The 17,102-nt window shown below is 46.4% G+C and overlaps 1 protein-coding gene across 4 annotated transcripts in view; it reads left to right on the top strand.

The window, feature by feature from the left end:
• Window positions 1-908: 908 nt before the first annotated feature.
• LOC139262963 (rab11 family-interacting protein 2-like) overlaps window positions 909-17,102 on the top strand; it is a 34,958-nt gene continuing 18,764 nt past the window's right edge. For all 4 annotated transcript variants that reach the window (XM_070878350.1, XM_070878349.1, XM_070878352.1 and 1 more), the window contains exon 1: window positions 909-1,482. In XM_070878350.1, coding sequence (XP_070734451.1) covers window positions 1,139-1,482 — 344 coding nt within the window. In that variant the 5' untranslated portion in view covers window positions 909-1,138. The remainder of the gene's footprint in view (window positions 1,483-17,102) is intronic.

Below are 17,102 nucleotides of genomic sequence, written 5' to 3'. Positions count from 1 at the left end.
TAGCGCTGAAGACCTGTGCTCTAGAACAAGCCTTGCCCCTAGCTAAGCTGTTCCAGTAAAGCTACAACACTGGCATCTACACAACAAATTGAAAACTGCCCAGGCATGTCCTGTCCATGAAAAGTAGGAAAAATTCAACCTGCCCAATTACTGCCCTATCAGCCTACAGCAGCAAAATGATGGAAGGAGCCACCAACAGTACTATCAAGCGGTACTTACTCGCCAATAACCCACTCACCAATGTTCAGTTTGGGTTCTGCCGGGACCACTCGGCTCCAGAACTTATTACAGTCTTGGTTCACACACGAACACAAAGGCTGAATTCCAGAGATGAGGGGAAAGTGATTTCCCTTTAGATTACAACAGCATTTGACCACTTGTTGCACTAAGGTCCCTAGTAAAACTGATATTAATGGGAATGAGGGGGCAAACTCTCCACTGATGAAAGATGGTTGTAATTATTGGAGGCAAACCATCTCAGCCCCAGGTCATTGCTGCAGGAGTTCACCAGAGCAGCACCTTGAGTCCAACTATCTTCATCAATGACCTCCCTTCTATCATAAGGTCATATGTGGGCTGTTCACTAATGATTGCAATGTTCAGCTCTATTCGCAATTCCTCCGATAATTGAGCAGTCTATGTCCACATTCAGCAAGACCTGGATAACATCCAGGCTAGGGATGAGAAGTGGCAAGTAACATTCACACCCACACAAGTGTCAAGCAGTGACCATTCATTGGTGAATGCGCATCACTGAGCCTGCGCGGAGAAAGGGATGCATTGGAAAAGCTGGATGGAAGAGCGCGGGGAGGAGTGTGGTGTGATTGTTAGCGCGTGTCGTCAGAAAAAAGGCGGGTGAATGAAGGCGCGCGGCGCAGGCGTAGTTGCGTGACCCGTGACGTCACAAAAGCAGATGAGGAGCCGCGCGGCGCAAGCGTGAAGGCGGCTGACAGTGACGCGCGCAGGGCGGCAGCCGTCAATGTGCCCGTGCGAGCATGCAATACACCGCGGCCTCCATCGATCCCGTTAAAGGGTCTCCGTCAGCGGTCGGCCGGTCCCCTTCTCCCTGTTAATTATTTTCCCGGCCTCTCCTTTCCTCCCCCCCACCCCACCCCCCCCCCCCCTTCCTCCAACTCTCATGTCTTCGATCGAGCAGAACTGGTTCCCGACGCACCTGCGAGTAACGGTTATCAGCGCGCGGAGCCTGAGGTCCAAGGGCAAGAACAAGCTGAACAACTGCTATACGGTGATCCGCCTCGGCCAGGAGAAGTACATGACATCGGTGAAGGGAAAGACGCTGAGCCCCGAGTGGAAGGAGGAGTGCACCTTGCAACTGCCCTTCGTCCTCGACGACTCGGACAGGTGGACGCTGCACCTGACCGTCAAGCACAACAACACCCACCTGCCGATCGACAACTTCCTGGGCCACGTGGCTCTGCCTGTCGCCGGGCTGTACGAGAACAAGACCAGAAGAAAAATGGAGTAAGTCCTGTCCACCTCCTTTTGCACAAACTCCCGCCTTTGTTGCACTGACCTACCATTTCAACTGCTCTGCCCATTCAAGGCTGTGGAGTTAACCGGGTTTGGTTGGTTCCGTTTTTTTTAAAAGGTTTTGTGCAGAGTTACACAAGAACATAAAAAATAGGAACAGGAGTCGGCCATTCGGCCCCTCGAGCCTGCTCCGCCATTCAAGAAGATCATGGATGATCTGATCATGGACTCAGCTCCACTTCCCTGCCCGCTCCCCATAACCCCTTATCCCCTTATCGTTTAAGAAACTGTTTCTGTCTTAAATTTATTCAATGTCCCAGCTTCCACAGCTCCCTGAGGCAGCGAATTCCACAGATTTACAACCCTCTGAGAGAAGAAAGTTCTCCTCATCTCTGCTTTAAATAGGCGGTCCCTTATTCTAAGATCATGCCCTCAAGTTCTAGTCTCCCCCAACAGTGGAAACATCCTCCCTGCATCCCCCTTGTCAAGCCCCCTCATAATCTTATATGTTTTGATAAGACTGGGGTAGGCGAGTAAGGTTAATTTTGCCAATCTTATCAGGTGGAATCAGAGCATACCATCAATTAATAATTCATCTGAGGCATGGTCCAGGGACTTGAGCACAAAAAAATGGTTGACACTCCAGTGCACTGCTGAGGGTGAGCTGCAGAGTCAGACGTGCCGTCTTTCGGATGAGTCATTAAACCGAAGTCCTGTCTGCCCTCAAGTGAACGTAAAAGATCCCATGGCACTATTTTGAAGAAGAGCAGCGGAGTTATCCCCGGTGTCATGGCCAATATTTATCCCTCAATCACCATAGCAAAGAAATCAAATTATCTAGTCATTATCACATTGCTGTTTGTGGGAGCTTGCTCGTGCACAAATTGGCTGCCGCGTTTCCTACATTGCAACAGTGACTACACCGTAAAAGTACTTCATTGGCTGTAAATCGCTTTGAGACATCCGATGGTCGTGAAGGCCCTTTATAAATGCAAGTCTTCCTTTCATAATTACAGATGTAAAGCAATCTTCGGTCTTCCTTTATGATTTTTTTTATTTCTTGGGTATGAGATCCTTTTTCTGATCCTTTTAGGTGAGTGGGCAAACGCGTGGCAGATGCAGTATAATGTGGATAAATGTGAGGTTATCCACTTTAGTGGCAAAAACACGAAGGCAGAATATTATCTGAATGGCAGCAGATTAGGAAAACGGGAAGTGCAACGAGACCTGGGTGTCATGGTACATCGGTCATTGAAAATTGGCATGCAGGTACAGCAGGCAGTGAAGTAGGCAAATGGTATGTTGGCCTTCATAACTAGGGAATTTGAGTATAGGAGCAGGGAGGTCTTACTGCAGTTGTACATGGCCTTAGTGAGGCCTCACCTGGAATATTGTGTTCAGTTTTGGTCTCCTAATCTGAGGAAGAACGTTCTTGCTATTGAGGGAGTGCAGCGAAGGTTCACCAGACTGATTCCCGGGATGGCAGGATTGACATATGAGGAGAGACTGGATCGACTGGGCCTGTATTCACTGGAGGTTAGAAGGTTGAGAGGGGATCTCATAGAAACATATAAAATTCTGACGGGACTGGACAGGTTAGATGCAGGAAGAATGTTCCCGATGTTGGGGAAGTCCAGGACCAGGGGACAAAGTCTAAGGATAAGGGGTAAGACATTTAGGACTGAGATGAGGAGAAACTTCTTCACTCAGAGAGTTGTTAACCTGTGGAATTCCCTACCTCAGAAAGTTGTTGATGCCAGTTCATTGGCTATATTCAAGAGGGAGTTAGATATGGCCCTTACAGCTAAAGGGATCAAGGGGTATGGAGAGAAAGCGGGAAAGGGGCACTGAGGTGAATGATCAGCCGTGATCTTATTGAATGGTGCTGCAGGCTTGTAGGGCCGAATGGCCTACTCCTGCACCTATTTTCTATGTTTCTATGACTGTAGAATATTGAAAGCCGAATAGGATGGGATTATTTTTGTGCCCTACTCCTCTCTCTGCCTCTTTACTTTCCTCACTAGGTCCCTTTGTCTGTATGTCCCTGGTCAGATTGTTGTGTGTATCACACGGCTCCCTGGCCACCTAGTATTAACGGTGACATTCAGATAGAGATTAAAAATTATTGGGAAGTCAGGTAAATCCCCAGCCTCCACGAGTAAACACCCAGCTCTACCTCACTACCACTTCTCTCGATCCCTCCACAGTCTCTAAATTGTAAGACTGCTTGTCCGACATCCAGTTCTGGATGAGCAGAAATTTTCTCCAGTTAAATATTGGGATGACTGAAGCCATTGTTTTCGGACCCCGTCACAAACTCCATTCGCTAGCCACTGACTCCATCCCTCTCCTCAACCCTCTCTGTGGCTGAACCAGACTGTTTGCAACCTTGGTGTCCCATTTGACCGTGAAATAAGCTTTTGATCCGCAGCATAACTAAGACCGCCTATTTCCACCTTTGTAACATTGCCCGTCGTCGCCGTTGTCTCAGCTCATCCGCTACTGAAACCTTCATCCATGCCTTTGTTACCTCTAGACTTGACTATTCCATCGCACTCCTGACTGGCCTTCCACATTCTACCCTATGTAAACTTGAGTTGATCCAAAACTCAGCTGCCCATGTCCTAACTTGCACCAAGTCCCGCTCATGCATCACCCCTGTGCTCCCTGACCTACATTGGCTCCTGGTTAAGCAACGCCTCGATTTCAAAATTCTCATCCTTGTTTTCAAATCCTTCCATGGCCTCGCCACTCCCTATCTCTGTAATCTCCTTCAGCCCGACAATCCCCTGAGATATCTGCGCTCTTCTAATTCTGCCCTCTTGAGCATCACAGATTATAATCGCTCAACCATTGGCAGTCTTGCCTTCTGTTGCCTAAGCCCTGAGCTCTGGAATTCTCTGCCTAATCCTCTCTGTCTCTCTACCTCGCTTTCCTCCTTTAAGACACTCCTTAAAACCTACCTCTTTGACCAAGGTCACCTGCCAAATTTCTCCTTATGTGGATCGGTGTCAAATTTTTTGTCTCATAATACACCCATGAAGCACATTGGAACTTTTTACTATGTTAAAAGCGCTATATAAATATAAGTTGTTAGTGCAGTAATGGTCGAACAGCCATGAATCTCTAGTAAATGTGTACAATCATTTTGTATGGGTCAAACTGCAGCGGATGATTGATGGGATTCATGCAATTGTGATAGTAACATTGTGGCTAACAATGAAAGGCCAACAGGAAGAGCAGTGCAAGGAAGGTAGTGCAGGGGTCCCTGTGGTCATCCCCCTGCAAAACAGATACACCGCTTTGGGTGCTGCTTTGGGTGCTGCTGCCCTCCCCTGATGACTCTTGTAAGGAGAATAGATAGGCGTTTATGCGGCCGCAACCGAGACTCCAGGATGGTATGTTGCCTCCCTGGTGCAAGGGTCAAGGATGTCTTGGAGCGGGTGCAGGGCATTCTGAAAAGGGAGAGTGAACAGCCAGTTGTCGTGGTGCATATAGGTACCAACGATATAGGTAAAAAAAGGGGTGAGGTCCTAGAAGACGAATTTAGGGAGCTAGGAGCTAAATTAAAAAGTAGGACCCCAAAAGTAGTAATCTCAGGATTGCTACCAGTGCCACGTGCTAGTCAGAGTAGAAATCGCTGGATAGCTCAGATGAATACGTGGCTTGAGGAGTGGTGCAGAAGGGAGGGATTCAAATTCCTGGGACATTGGAACTGGTTCTGGGGGAGGTGGGACCAGTACAGACTGGATGGTCTGCACCTGGGCAGGACCGGAACCAGTGTCCTAGGGGGAGTGTTTGCTAGTGCTGTTGCAGAGGAGTTAAACTAATATGGCAGGGGGATGGGAACTTATGCAGGGAGACAGAGGGAAGTAGAATGGGGGCAGAAGCAAAAGATAGAAAGAAGAAAATTAAAAGTGGAGGGCATAGAAACCCAAGGCAAAAAGCAAAAAGGGCCACATTACACCAAAATTCTAAAGGGGCAAAGTGTGTTAGAAAGACGAGCCTGAAGGTTTTGTGCCTCAATGCGAGGAGTATTCGGAATAAGGTGGACAAATTAACTGCGCAGATAGCAGTTAAGGGGTATGATGTAATTGGCATCACGGAGACATAGCTCCAGGGTGACCAAGGCTGGGAACTCAACATCCAGGGGTATTCAACATTTAGGAAGGATAGACAAAGTAAAAGGAGGTAGGGTGGCATTGCTGGTTAAAAAGGAAATTAATGCAATAGTAAGAAAGGACATTGCTTGGATGATGTGGAATCGGTATTGGTGGACCTACGAAATGGCAAGCAAGGGGCAGAAAACACTAGTGGGAGTTGTGTACAGACCACCAAACAGTAGTAGTGAGGTTGGGGACAGCATCAAACAAGAAATTAGGGATGCATGCAAAAAAGGTACAGCAGTTATCATGGGTGACTTTAATCTACATATTGATTGGGCTAACCAAACTGGTAGCAATGCGGTGGAGGAGGATTTCCTAGAGTGTATTATGGATGGTTTTCTAGACCAATATGTCGAGGAATCAACTAGGGAGCTGGCCGTCCTAGACTGGGTTATGTGTAATGAGAAAGGACTAATAGCAATCTTATTGTGCGAGGCCCCTTGGGGAAGAGTGACCATAACATGGTAGAATTCTTTATTAAGATGGAGAGTGACACAGTTAATTCAGAAACTAGGGTCCTGAACTTAAGGAAAGGTAACTTCGATGGTTTGAGGCATGAATTGTTGATACTGGATTCTTTTCCCTTCAATCTGTTTCAGCAAATTCACTGACACACGAACACTTTTAGTCTTAGCAACATAAGACCTTTATTAGAGATTCTCCGGCCGGGACCTGTTAAGATAAAGGGAACACTCTCGATTCGAGCCTGTCCACCTTTCTCCTGACAAGTCTTGTAACAATACAAAAGCTCAACACTTATACATTGTTACAGCAGAACACATTTGAGTGACACTCAGTTTATACAATCATTGGTCGATTTCCCCCATAGCATACCCAATTGCAGGCCAACAACTCTCCAAATAGGGCGGGCTCCAGGGATGTGTTTATTGTTTCGATTTTCATAGCATTTTCCTATTTCATGGCTGGATATAGCAGCCCCTCGTCTGACTCATGTCTAACTTTTGCTTTTTCGCGTAACTCGTGTTTGACCACAACTCTGAGTAACCCCTTTTTGTGCTGACATTGTAGTTATCACAGCTTGACATCTTTGGTCAGCCATTTATCCATGATTCCCTATCTCCATCCTTTTGCTACCTTCTCTAGCCATCTACCACTTTCGCAATCCTTTTTCACATTCTCATTCCCCCCTTTCATCATTCCATGATAACCCTGGTGATTATTCCAGGAGTATCGCATTCAGCCGTTCGCATTCTTGTTTCTCATACTCTTCTTGATTCTCGAGTAAATCTTTAGTCTGTTGAACCAGATACCGGGAGCCCGTGACTGTAAGAGTTTGCTCCAATTTTGCCATCATTACTTTACAACAGAAATTAAAGCAACCAATAATCAGACAACAGGTAACTATTATCATAACGAGAATAACTGCTCCATGCATTAAATAAGATCCCCAGGATCCTCCAAATAACCAATCCAACCAACTATTTCCTTTCTCTGGGTATACCCCCTTTTGGGGCATGGGACAGTGAGTGGTCCTATAGTTCCTACTGCAAAGAGGACCGGGAGGGTTGGTGTTGCTGTCTTGAAGGTGCCGTTGAGGAGGAACACGAATCCTTTCTTAGCTCTATAACACTTTACGTCGGTGTTGCTAACACTCGTGAACTGCTTATACCACCAATTGCTAGGTTCCCTTGAATTTGAGCCTGATCCTACCAATTGGTAAGCATCAAACGGGTATGCCCATGTTTCTGAGCTGACATGAGTTCCGTTACACTGACCGCAGATAACTTGCCTTCCTGCGGTCATGTTCAGGCATCTTTGCTCGTTACAGGTACAGGTAAACTGGCCCTTACGCACTCGAAGTGCTGACGGGCACACTGCGTCTGCACACAGGTGGCGTTCCCGGGGACCAGGGCATATACACAACCCCACCCTTGTCCTGAGAAGCAAAGCGGGTAGCTTGCAATGTCCGAGCATACCGCCCCGTTCTTTCCCTGGGATCCCCTGCACTCAGGATTCAAGGAGTCTATTAATTCCACACATCTTCCCGGTATACCCCTTCTATATTCGCCCGTTTGTCCCTCACAGGGTGCGTCCGAGGTATCCGCCGTATATAAATTGCGGGGAGTCCACCCAGGGGTGGCCACGAACAGGGCCTCTACTGATTGGGCTAGTGGATAACACACAGTTCGATTACCATGCAATCGGGTATGGGTCTGATAAAATAAGTTATCCTGTAGCCCTTCTAGTTCTGCTAGGATAGCACAATTATACCTGCTAGCTTACACATGTTTAAATAATTTTAGACGGTACTATACATTAGTTAACAATAAGATAAGGATAGCTCAGAAAACAGCTAAGTCTGCTTGTTCCTTTCTCCTGCCGTGTTCTTGGCATTTTTCTTCCTGCCCCAAGGATGTGGTTTATTCAGCTATGGAGGAGAGGAAGTCTGAAACAGAAACAAGGGTTAGGACGACCAATGAGAGGCTCATTATGAAGTAATAAGTTTAGAGTGGTGCAGGTGAACCCAGGCACTTCTCCCTTCAACCTTAGCTGCGGTGGGGGTAGTGAGTAACACCTGAAAGGGCCCCTCCCATCGTGGCTCCAACCCTTTCGAATCCATTTCTTAATCAGGACATACTTCCCTGGTGCCACGAGGGACAATTCAGGTAAAACTGAGAGGTCGAGGTGAGCCTCTCGAACCTGGTTGTGAGCTAGTCGCAGAGCCTGAGTCAGAGAAAGAACATAGGTGGTCATCAGTCGAGCTGGGATACCATATCTAGGAACAGTTTCCCTCATTAACACCTTAACAACAGTTTGAGCCTTATTGTCCAGGGTAGGATAGGCTTCAATCCATCTGCTAAACACATCTACTATTACTAACACATATTTGTAACACTGAACTTTTTGCAACTCAATGTAGTCCAACTGCAATGTCTCAAAGGGACCTTCTGGTAGGGGCGTCTTACCCCAATCACAGGGGACTCCCTTCCCTGGATTATGCTGTTGGCAAACAAGGCAGCGACTATTGATGTTCTGGGCTAGCATCTGGAGTCTAGGGTGCCACCAAGTGGCCAAAAGCGTGTCACTTGTTGTCCTTGCTCCACAATGAGTAACAAAATGCATACATTCAATAACCCATAGAGCCAACTCGTCAGACATGCAAGTCTGTTCCGCGGGAGTGGTCCAGAGTTTAGAAACATTGTCATAAGTACATCCATAATCTTTCCACAACAGTTTATCTTTTTCAGGAGCGTCCTCCTGTGCTTTAATGACATCTTGGATGGTTGGCATTGGTTTTTCCGAGGCTAACTTATCCTTGACAGGACTTTTAGTTTGACTCATCATTCTAGGCACCACCATTTGTTGTCCGCAAGAGGCCTGTTTAGCCTCTCTGTCAGCACGGCGGTTTCCTATATCGACCGGAGAGTTTCCGGTAGTGTGGGCAGTGCACTTAACAATAGCAATACGTTTAGGGAGCATGAGGGCTTGCAACAAATCAGATACTAGTTGCCAATGGGATATCTTATTCCCCTGTGAGGTTAGGAATCCCCTATTTTTCCATAATTGTCCGAAATCATGGGCTACCCCAAAGGCATACCTAGAGTCGGTATAGATATTGACTTTGAGGTCTTTGGCCAAGATACAGGCTCGGGTGAGGGCGAATAGTTCAGCTTGTTGGGCAGAATAGGCGGTTTCAAAGGCGGCAGATTCCAAGACCTGATTCTCCTGGTTTACTATGGCGTATCCTGAGATTCCTGTACCTTCTGGATTAATAGAAGAACTTCCGTCAACATACATAATACAGTCTGGGTCTTCCATTGGTACGTCAACTAAATCTTCCCTGACCGACGAGGCCTCCTGAATTAAAGATAAACAATCATGACTGGGTTCTTCCTCATCTTGGGGTGGCTCAGTAAGAAAACAGGCCGGATTAATGGCAGTACAGTGCCGAAAGGTCAGCTTAGGATTATTCAGTAGGTAGATCTCATATCTGCTTTGCCTGGCCATGGTAAGGTGTTGAGTCTGCAGTTGGCCCAGGAGGGCAGCTACGGAGTGAGAGGTGTACACAACAATATCCTGCTGGAGGGTAATGTTGGCAGTGGATTGAAGGCTATTGTAAATGGCGGTTAATATTTGAGTACATACAGGGTGCCCCAAGGCAACAGGGTCTATTTTGGAAGAGTAGTAGGCAACAGGCCTATGCTTATCCCCGTGTTTCTAAGTTAAGACAGCAGTAGCATAGTCTTTCAGGATGGTACAATACAGTTGAAAGGGCCGGTCATAGAGGGGCCGGCCCAAAGCCGGTGCTTGCAGCAGGGCTGTCTTTAGTTCCTTAAAGGCTTGGACGTCTGCAATTTTTATTTTAAAGCTGCCTTCCTCATTTGTACACGGGGTAAGGTGCTTAGTCATCAGGGCGACGTTAGGGATCCAGGATCTGCAGTAATTGATCATCCCCAACCACTGTCGCATTTGTTTAGCCGTGCTAGGGACTGGAAACCGGCAAATCGGTTTGTCATCCGGGGAGGTTCTCTGTACAATCAAGTTACGTAATCGGGGGACGGTTGGCCAAAGGGGTTGTTCTGGGAGAAGTTAGTGTAAGATCCCCGTCCTCTTCCCCCCTTGCCCCCCTCCTCTTCCTCTTCCTCTTTCGTGCCGACGGGAGGGACACTCTCTACTCCAATGTCCTTCTTGCCCACAATTGAAGCATCCATCTCGTCTTTCCCAGCCCCGACCTCTTCCCTTACCAGGCCGGGGACAGTAGGGCGGTCCGCAATTAGCAGGGCCTGGGCCATTTGGGTGTTGGGTATATCCGTATCCTTGGTTATCCATCCATCCCTTTACACAGTACTGTGGTTCCATCTGGTATCCCCTTGGGTCGGACCAGTGTCCTCTCCGTGGGGGTTCTTCCTTTCTAGTCACATATTCGGTTTTGACCCGGGTCAGGGGTGCGCCTCCTCCTTCCCCTCCTTTCTTCTCCTGCCAATAATATTTTACCGCTCTTTCCATTTGGGCTCTACTGTTATCTGCCCGATTCATATTATTTGGACGGATAGCATGAGCAATCGAATAGGGCAGGCACTGAAGTAGAATAGCGCAGAATTGAGGTGAATTGTCCCCTGCCCTGAATGCATTATCTCCTGATTGACCTCCGTATATTTCAATAAATCTTTCCATGAATTCGTCGGCAGCTTCTTCTCGTTTGGGTTTAGTTTCTAATACTGCTGCCATACTGATGGGCTTCTGAAGATTCTTGCTGAGAGCATTAAAGATAGCGTTTAGGCGATCCTGGGCATTATTAGGGTGAGCAGTCACTAATGCATCATGGGTGGCTCGCCACAAATTTTCTAAGAACCGGACGTGTTCAGTCGGGCTCAGGGTCTGCTGCACTAAGGACCACAAGTCTCTTGATTCTGCATTATAAACTGAAATAGTAGTTTGAAGATGATCTATAAACTGGAGTCCGTTTGGGCTTGTCGCTTCGTTGGTGTAGGGTTACATTTATCTTTAACTCCTCTCGCCGGAGTGTAAGGTGGAGGGGGATGGGAAAGAGGCTGTGACAAAGGGTCAGAGGCTGCAGGAGGCGCCGTTGGGCGCGGCTGTGTCCATTCATCAATTTCCTCATCAGCCTCGGTCAACGCAAAGCCAACCATTCGACTACGTAGTCTATCTACCCTTCTCAGAGGTCCCAAGGGAACTCTTAGTACATTTCTCGTGCGCGCACTCTTTCTTTAGGACGTCTACAGTTTTAACATGTCCTCCTTCTGTCAAGGACAGCCCTAGTTTAGTGGCGTTCTTCTGCCAGCTTGACAGAAGGGACTCATCTTTCAGCTTTTGACAGTACTGTCTCCATTTGGCTATTAAGTCCTTTTTTAACCACCGGGACCATATATATATATTTTTTACTCAACAAACCTATCCTTTGTGCATTTCCTGGCTCCATAACTTATCATCCGAATATACGTAATTCAATAAGGTTCACACTCTTAAACTTCCCACATACAGGACAACACTACGAAGGGTTAAAAAAAACTTTCACTGTTTGAAAAAGTGGGTGGAGCTCAAACAAACCACAATTCCCCGGTTTCCCCACACAAGCTTCCTTCTCCACAGTAAAAAGCGTACAAGCATTTAAAACAGACGTTCACAAGAGTCTCTCTTTTTTTTGGATCCATGACCTTTCAGGGAATTCGTAGTTTTATCTAAATTACCCATCCTTGTGTCGCCGCACGTTGGATCAGGGTCCTAATTAATCCAAATTACCTCCATGTCGTCCCGTATTAGTTCTAGTTTAGCTTGCCCAGAGCCTAGGTGGACCAAGTGATATACAAGATCGACACCACTCCTTGCGCAAGTACAATTTAAAATTTACACAATCCCGTGTCACCCCTCGGCTTGCGCGATTTCTCTCTTCGTGTCGCTACACGGTTTACTACGCGATTTCTCTCTTCGTGTCGCTACACGGTTTCCTAAGCGATTTCTCTCTTCGTGTCGCTACACGGCTTATCCCAAATCTCTGCGTTTTTCTCTTCGTGTCGCTACACGGCTTACTAATCCCAAATCTCTGCGTTTTTCTATGTGGCCCACGCAATTTTTCTCTTCGTGTCGCTACACGGCTTCCTAATTAAATCCAATCAGTGCCTAGACGGGCCAAGTGATATACAAGGTCGACGTCACACCTGACTTGGACACTTATTTCCTAAGTTTAGAAAGTGTTCGCCAGATTGACCTGGATCTCGTTCAGACACCACCTGAGAACCAGCGAGTGGCTAAACTTTCCTCAGACTTTTGAAACCGGAGGAAACTGGAGCAGTATTGAAATTATACTTACTCCAGTGGCCATTTTCCTCTCGTCTCGTCTAAGGCTAGTCTAGCTCTTAATTCGCAAGTTTTCGGCAGTCGTCCGTTGAGATCCCACTTCTGACACCAAATGTTGATACTGGATTCTTTTCCCTTCAATCTGTTTCAGCGAATTCACTGACACACGAACACTTTTAGTCTTAGCAACATAAGACCTTTATTAGAGATACTCCGGCCGGGACCTGTTAAGATAAAGGGAACACTCTCGATTCGAGCCTGTCCACCTTTCTCCTGACAAGTCTTGTAACAGTACAAAAGCTCAACACTTATACATTGTTACAGCAGAACACATTTAAGTGACACTCAGTTTATACAATCATTGGTCGATTTCCCCCATAGCATACCCAATTGCAGGCTAACAACTCTCCAAATAGGGCGGGCTCCAGGGATGTGTTTATTGTTTCGATTTTCATAGCATTTCCCTATTTCATGGCTGGATATAGCAGCCCCTCGTCTGACTCATGTCTAACTTTTGCTTTTTCGCGTAACTCGTGTTTGACCACAACTCTGAGTAACCCCTTTTTGTGCTGACATTGTAGTTATCACAGCTTGACATCTTTGGTCAGCCATTTACCCATGATTCCTTATCTCCATCCTTTTGCTACCTTCTCTAGCCATCTACCACTTTCGCAATCCTTTTTCACATTCTCAGAATTGGCTATAATAGACTGGCAAATGATACTTAAAGGGTTGACGGTGGATAGGCAATGGCAAACATTTAAAGATCACATGGATGAACTTCAGCAATTGTACATCCCTGTCTGGAGTAAAAATAAAACGGGGAAGGTGGCTCAACCGTGGTTAACAAGGGAAATTAAGGGATAGTGTTAAATCCAAGGAAGAGGCATATAAATTGGCCAGAAAAAGCAGCAAACCTGAGAACTGGGAGAAATTTAGAATTCAGCAGAGGAGGACAAAGGGTTTAACTAAGAGGGGGAAAATAGAGTACAAGAAGAAGCTTGCCGGGAACATAAAAACTGACTGCAAAAGCTTCTATAGATATGTGAAGAGAAAAAGATTAGTGAAGCCAAAGGTAGGTCCCTTGCAGTCGGATTCAGGTGAATTTATAATGGGGAACAAAGAAATGGCAGACCAATTGAACAAATTCTTTGGTTCTGTCTTCACGAACGAAGACACAAATAACTTTCCAGAAGTACTAGGGGACCAAGGGTCTAGTGAGAAGGAGGAACTGAAGGATATCCTTATTAGGCGGGAAATTGTGTTAGGGAAATTGATGGGATTGAAGGCCGATAAATCCCCAAGGCCTGATAGTCTGCATCCCAGAGTACTTAAGGAAGTGGCCCGAGAAATAGTGAATGCATTGGTGATCATTTTCCAACAGTCTATCGACTCTGGATCAGTTCCTATGGACTGGAGGATAGCTATTGTAACACCACTTTTTAAAAAGGGAGAGAGAGAGAAAGCGGGTAATTATATACCGGTTAGCCTAACGTCAGTAATGCAAAAATGTTGGAATCAATTATTAAGGATGAAATAGCAGCGCATTTGGAAAGCAGTGACAGGATCGGTCCAAGTCAGCATGGATTTGCGAAGGGGAAATCATGCTTGACAAATCTTATGGAATTTTTTGAGGATGTAACTAGTAGAGTGGACAAGGGAGAATCAGTGGATGTGTTGTATTTGGACTTTCAAAATGCTTTTGACAAGGTCCCACACAAGAGATTGGTGTGCAAAATCAAAGCACATGGTATTGGGGTTAATATACTGACGTGGATAGAGAACTGGTTGGCAGATAGGAAGCAGAGAGTCGGGATAAACGGGTCCTTTTCAGAATGGCAGGCAGTGACGAGTGGAGTGCCGCAGGGCTCAGTGCTGGGACCCCAGCTCTTTACAATATACATCAATGATTTGGATGAAGGAATTGAGTGTAATATCTCCAAGTTTGCAGATGACACTAAACTGAGTGACGGTGTGAGCAGTGAGGGGGACGCTAGGAGGCTGCAGGGTGACTTGGACAGGTTAGGTGAGTGGGCAAATGCATGGCAGATGCAGTATAATGTGGATAGATGTGAGGTTATCCACTTTGGGGGCAAAAACACGAAGACAGAATATTATCTGAATGGCGGCAGATTAGGAAAAGAGGAGGTGCAACGAGACCTGGGTGTTATGGTTTATCAGTCATTGGCATACAGGTACAGCAGGCGGTGAAGAAGGCAAGTGGTATGTTGGCCTTCATAGCGAGTGGATTTTAGTATAGGAGCAGGGAGGTCTTACTGCAGTTGTACAGGGCCTTAGTGAGGCCTCACCTGGCATATTGTGTTCAGTTTTGGTCTACTAATCTGAGGAAGGACGTTCTTGCTATTGAGGGAGTGCAGCGAAGGTTCATCAGACTGATTCCCGGGATGGCAAGACTGACATATGAGGAGATACTGGATCAACTGGGCCTTTATACATTGGAGTTTAGAAGGATGAGAGGGGTTCTCATAGAAAATATAAGATTCTGACGGGACAGGTTAGATGTGGGCAGACTGTTCCTGATGTTGGGGAAGTCCAGAACCAGGGGACACAGTCTTAGGATAAGGGGTAGGCCATTTAGGACTGAGATGAGGAGAAACTTCTTCACTCAGAGAGTTGTTCACGTGTGAATTCCCTGCCGCAGAGAGTTATTGATGCCAGTTCATTGGATATATTCAAGAGGGAGTTAGATATGGTCCTTACAGCTAAGGGGATTAAGGGGTATGGAGAGAAAGCAGGAAAGGGGTACTGAGGGAATGATCAGCCATGATCTTATTGAATGGTGGTGCAGGCTCGAAGGGCCGAATGGCCTACTCCTGCACCTATTTTCTATGTTTCTATGTTAATACACATTAAATGGTAGGACACTGAGAAGTGTAGAGGAACAAAGGGGCCTTGGAGTGCATGTCCACAGATCCCTGAAGTTAGCAAGCAAGGTCGATAAGGTGGTTAAGAAGGCATACGGAATGCTTGCCTTTATTAGCCGAGGCATAGAATACAAGAGCAGGAGGGTTATGCTTGAACTATATAAAACACTGGTTAGGCCTCAGCTGGAGTACTGCGTGGAGTTCTGGTCACCGCATTACAGGAAGGACGTGATTGCACTGGAGAGGGTACAAAAGAGATTTACGAGGATGCTGCCAGGAGTGGAGAATCTTAGTTATGAGATTGGATTATGATTGGATAGGCTGGGTTTGTTTTCTTTGGAACAGAGGAAACGAAGGGGAGACCTCATTGAGGTGTTTAAAGTTATAAGGGGCCTGGATATGGTGGATATAAAGGGCTTATTTCTCTTAGCAGAGGGGTCAACCATAAATTTAAAATAATTGGTAGAGGGGATTTGAGGGGAAATTTCTTCACACAGAGGGTTGTGGAGGTCTAGAACTCACTGCCTGAAAGAGTGGTAGAGGCAGAAACCCTCACCACATTTAAAAAGTACTTTAATGTGCACTTGAAGTTCCGTAACCTGTAGGGTTACAGACCTGGAGCTGGAAAGTGGGATTAGGCTGGATAGCCTCTTGTGGCCGGCACGGACACGATGGGCCGAAATGACCTCCTTCTGTGCTGTAAACCTCTATGATTCTATGATTTACATAAGTTTTGAAGGTAAAATCTACATTGTGGTTTTAGCTTTACAGATATAGTGAATCATTTTTAAGATTCTTCAGTACAGAAAGGCTACCTGCATAACGAGACTATAATTATAATTACTGTATAGAGACTTGGCCCCTAAATTCCAGGACAGATGAGAGGATAAAGTTGGTGAATGTGACTGACAGTAATAAACTATCCTTCCTTGCCCTTCTCAACCTGTCTGCAGCCTTTGATATGGTTGACCACACCATCCAAGTCCAATGTCTCTCCACCGTTATCCAGCTGGGTAGGACTGCACTCACCTGGTTCCATTCTTATCTATCCAGTCGTAGCTAGAGAATCTCCTGCAATGACTTCTCTTCCCATACCGCACCATTACCTCTGGTACCCTCCCCAAAGGATCTATCCTTGGCTTTCCTATTTCTCATTTGCATCACCCGAAAACACAGCTTAAGTTTCCACATGTGCACTGACGACACCCAGCTCTACCTCACCACCACCTCTCTCAACCTCTCCACTGTCTCTAAATTGTCCGATATCCACTACTGGATGAGAAGAAATTTCCTTCAACTAAATATTGCGGAGACATTGTCTTCGATCCCCGCCACAAACTCCGTTGAGTGTGTCCTAACTTGCGCCAAGTCCCATTCACCCATCACCCCTGTGCTCGCTGACCTACATTGGCTCCCGGTTAAGCAATGCATAGATTTCAAAATTCTCATCCTTGTTTCAAATCCCTCCAAGGCCGCACCCCTCCTTATCTCTGTAATCTCCTTCAGTCGCACAATCCCCCGGCATATCTGCACTTCTCGAATACTGCCCACTTGAGCATCCTTATAATCGCTCAACCATTGGTGACTGTGCTTTCAGTTGCCAAGACCCTACACTCTGGAATTTCCTCCCTAAATCTCTCCGCCTCTCTACCTCTCTTTCCTCCTTTAAGACACTCCTTAAAACCTACCACTTTGACCAAGCTTTTGATCATCCTCCCTACTATCTCCTTGTATGGCTCGATGTCAATTTTCTTTTTAATAATGCTCCCGCGAAGGGCCTTGG

This window comes from Pristiophorus japonicus, chromosome 4, assembly GCF_044704955.1.
Source record: "Pristiophorus japonicus isolate sPriJap1 chromosome 4, sPriJap1.hap1, whole genome shotgun sequence".
In the NCBI taxonomy this organism is placed as follows: domain Eukaryota; kingdom Metazoa; phylum Chordata; class Chondrichthyes; family Pristiophoridae; genus Pristiophorus; species Pristiophorus japonicus.
This window is presented reverse-complemented; position numbering and strand designations above follow the sequence as displayed.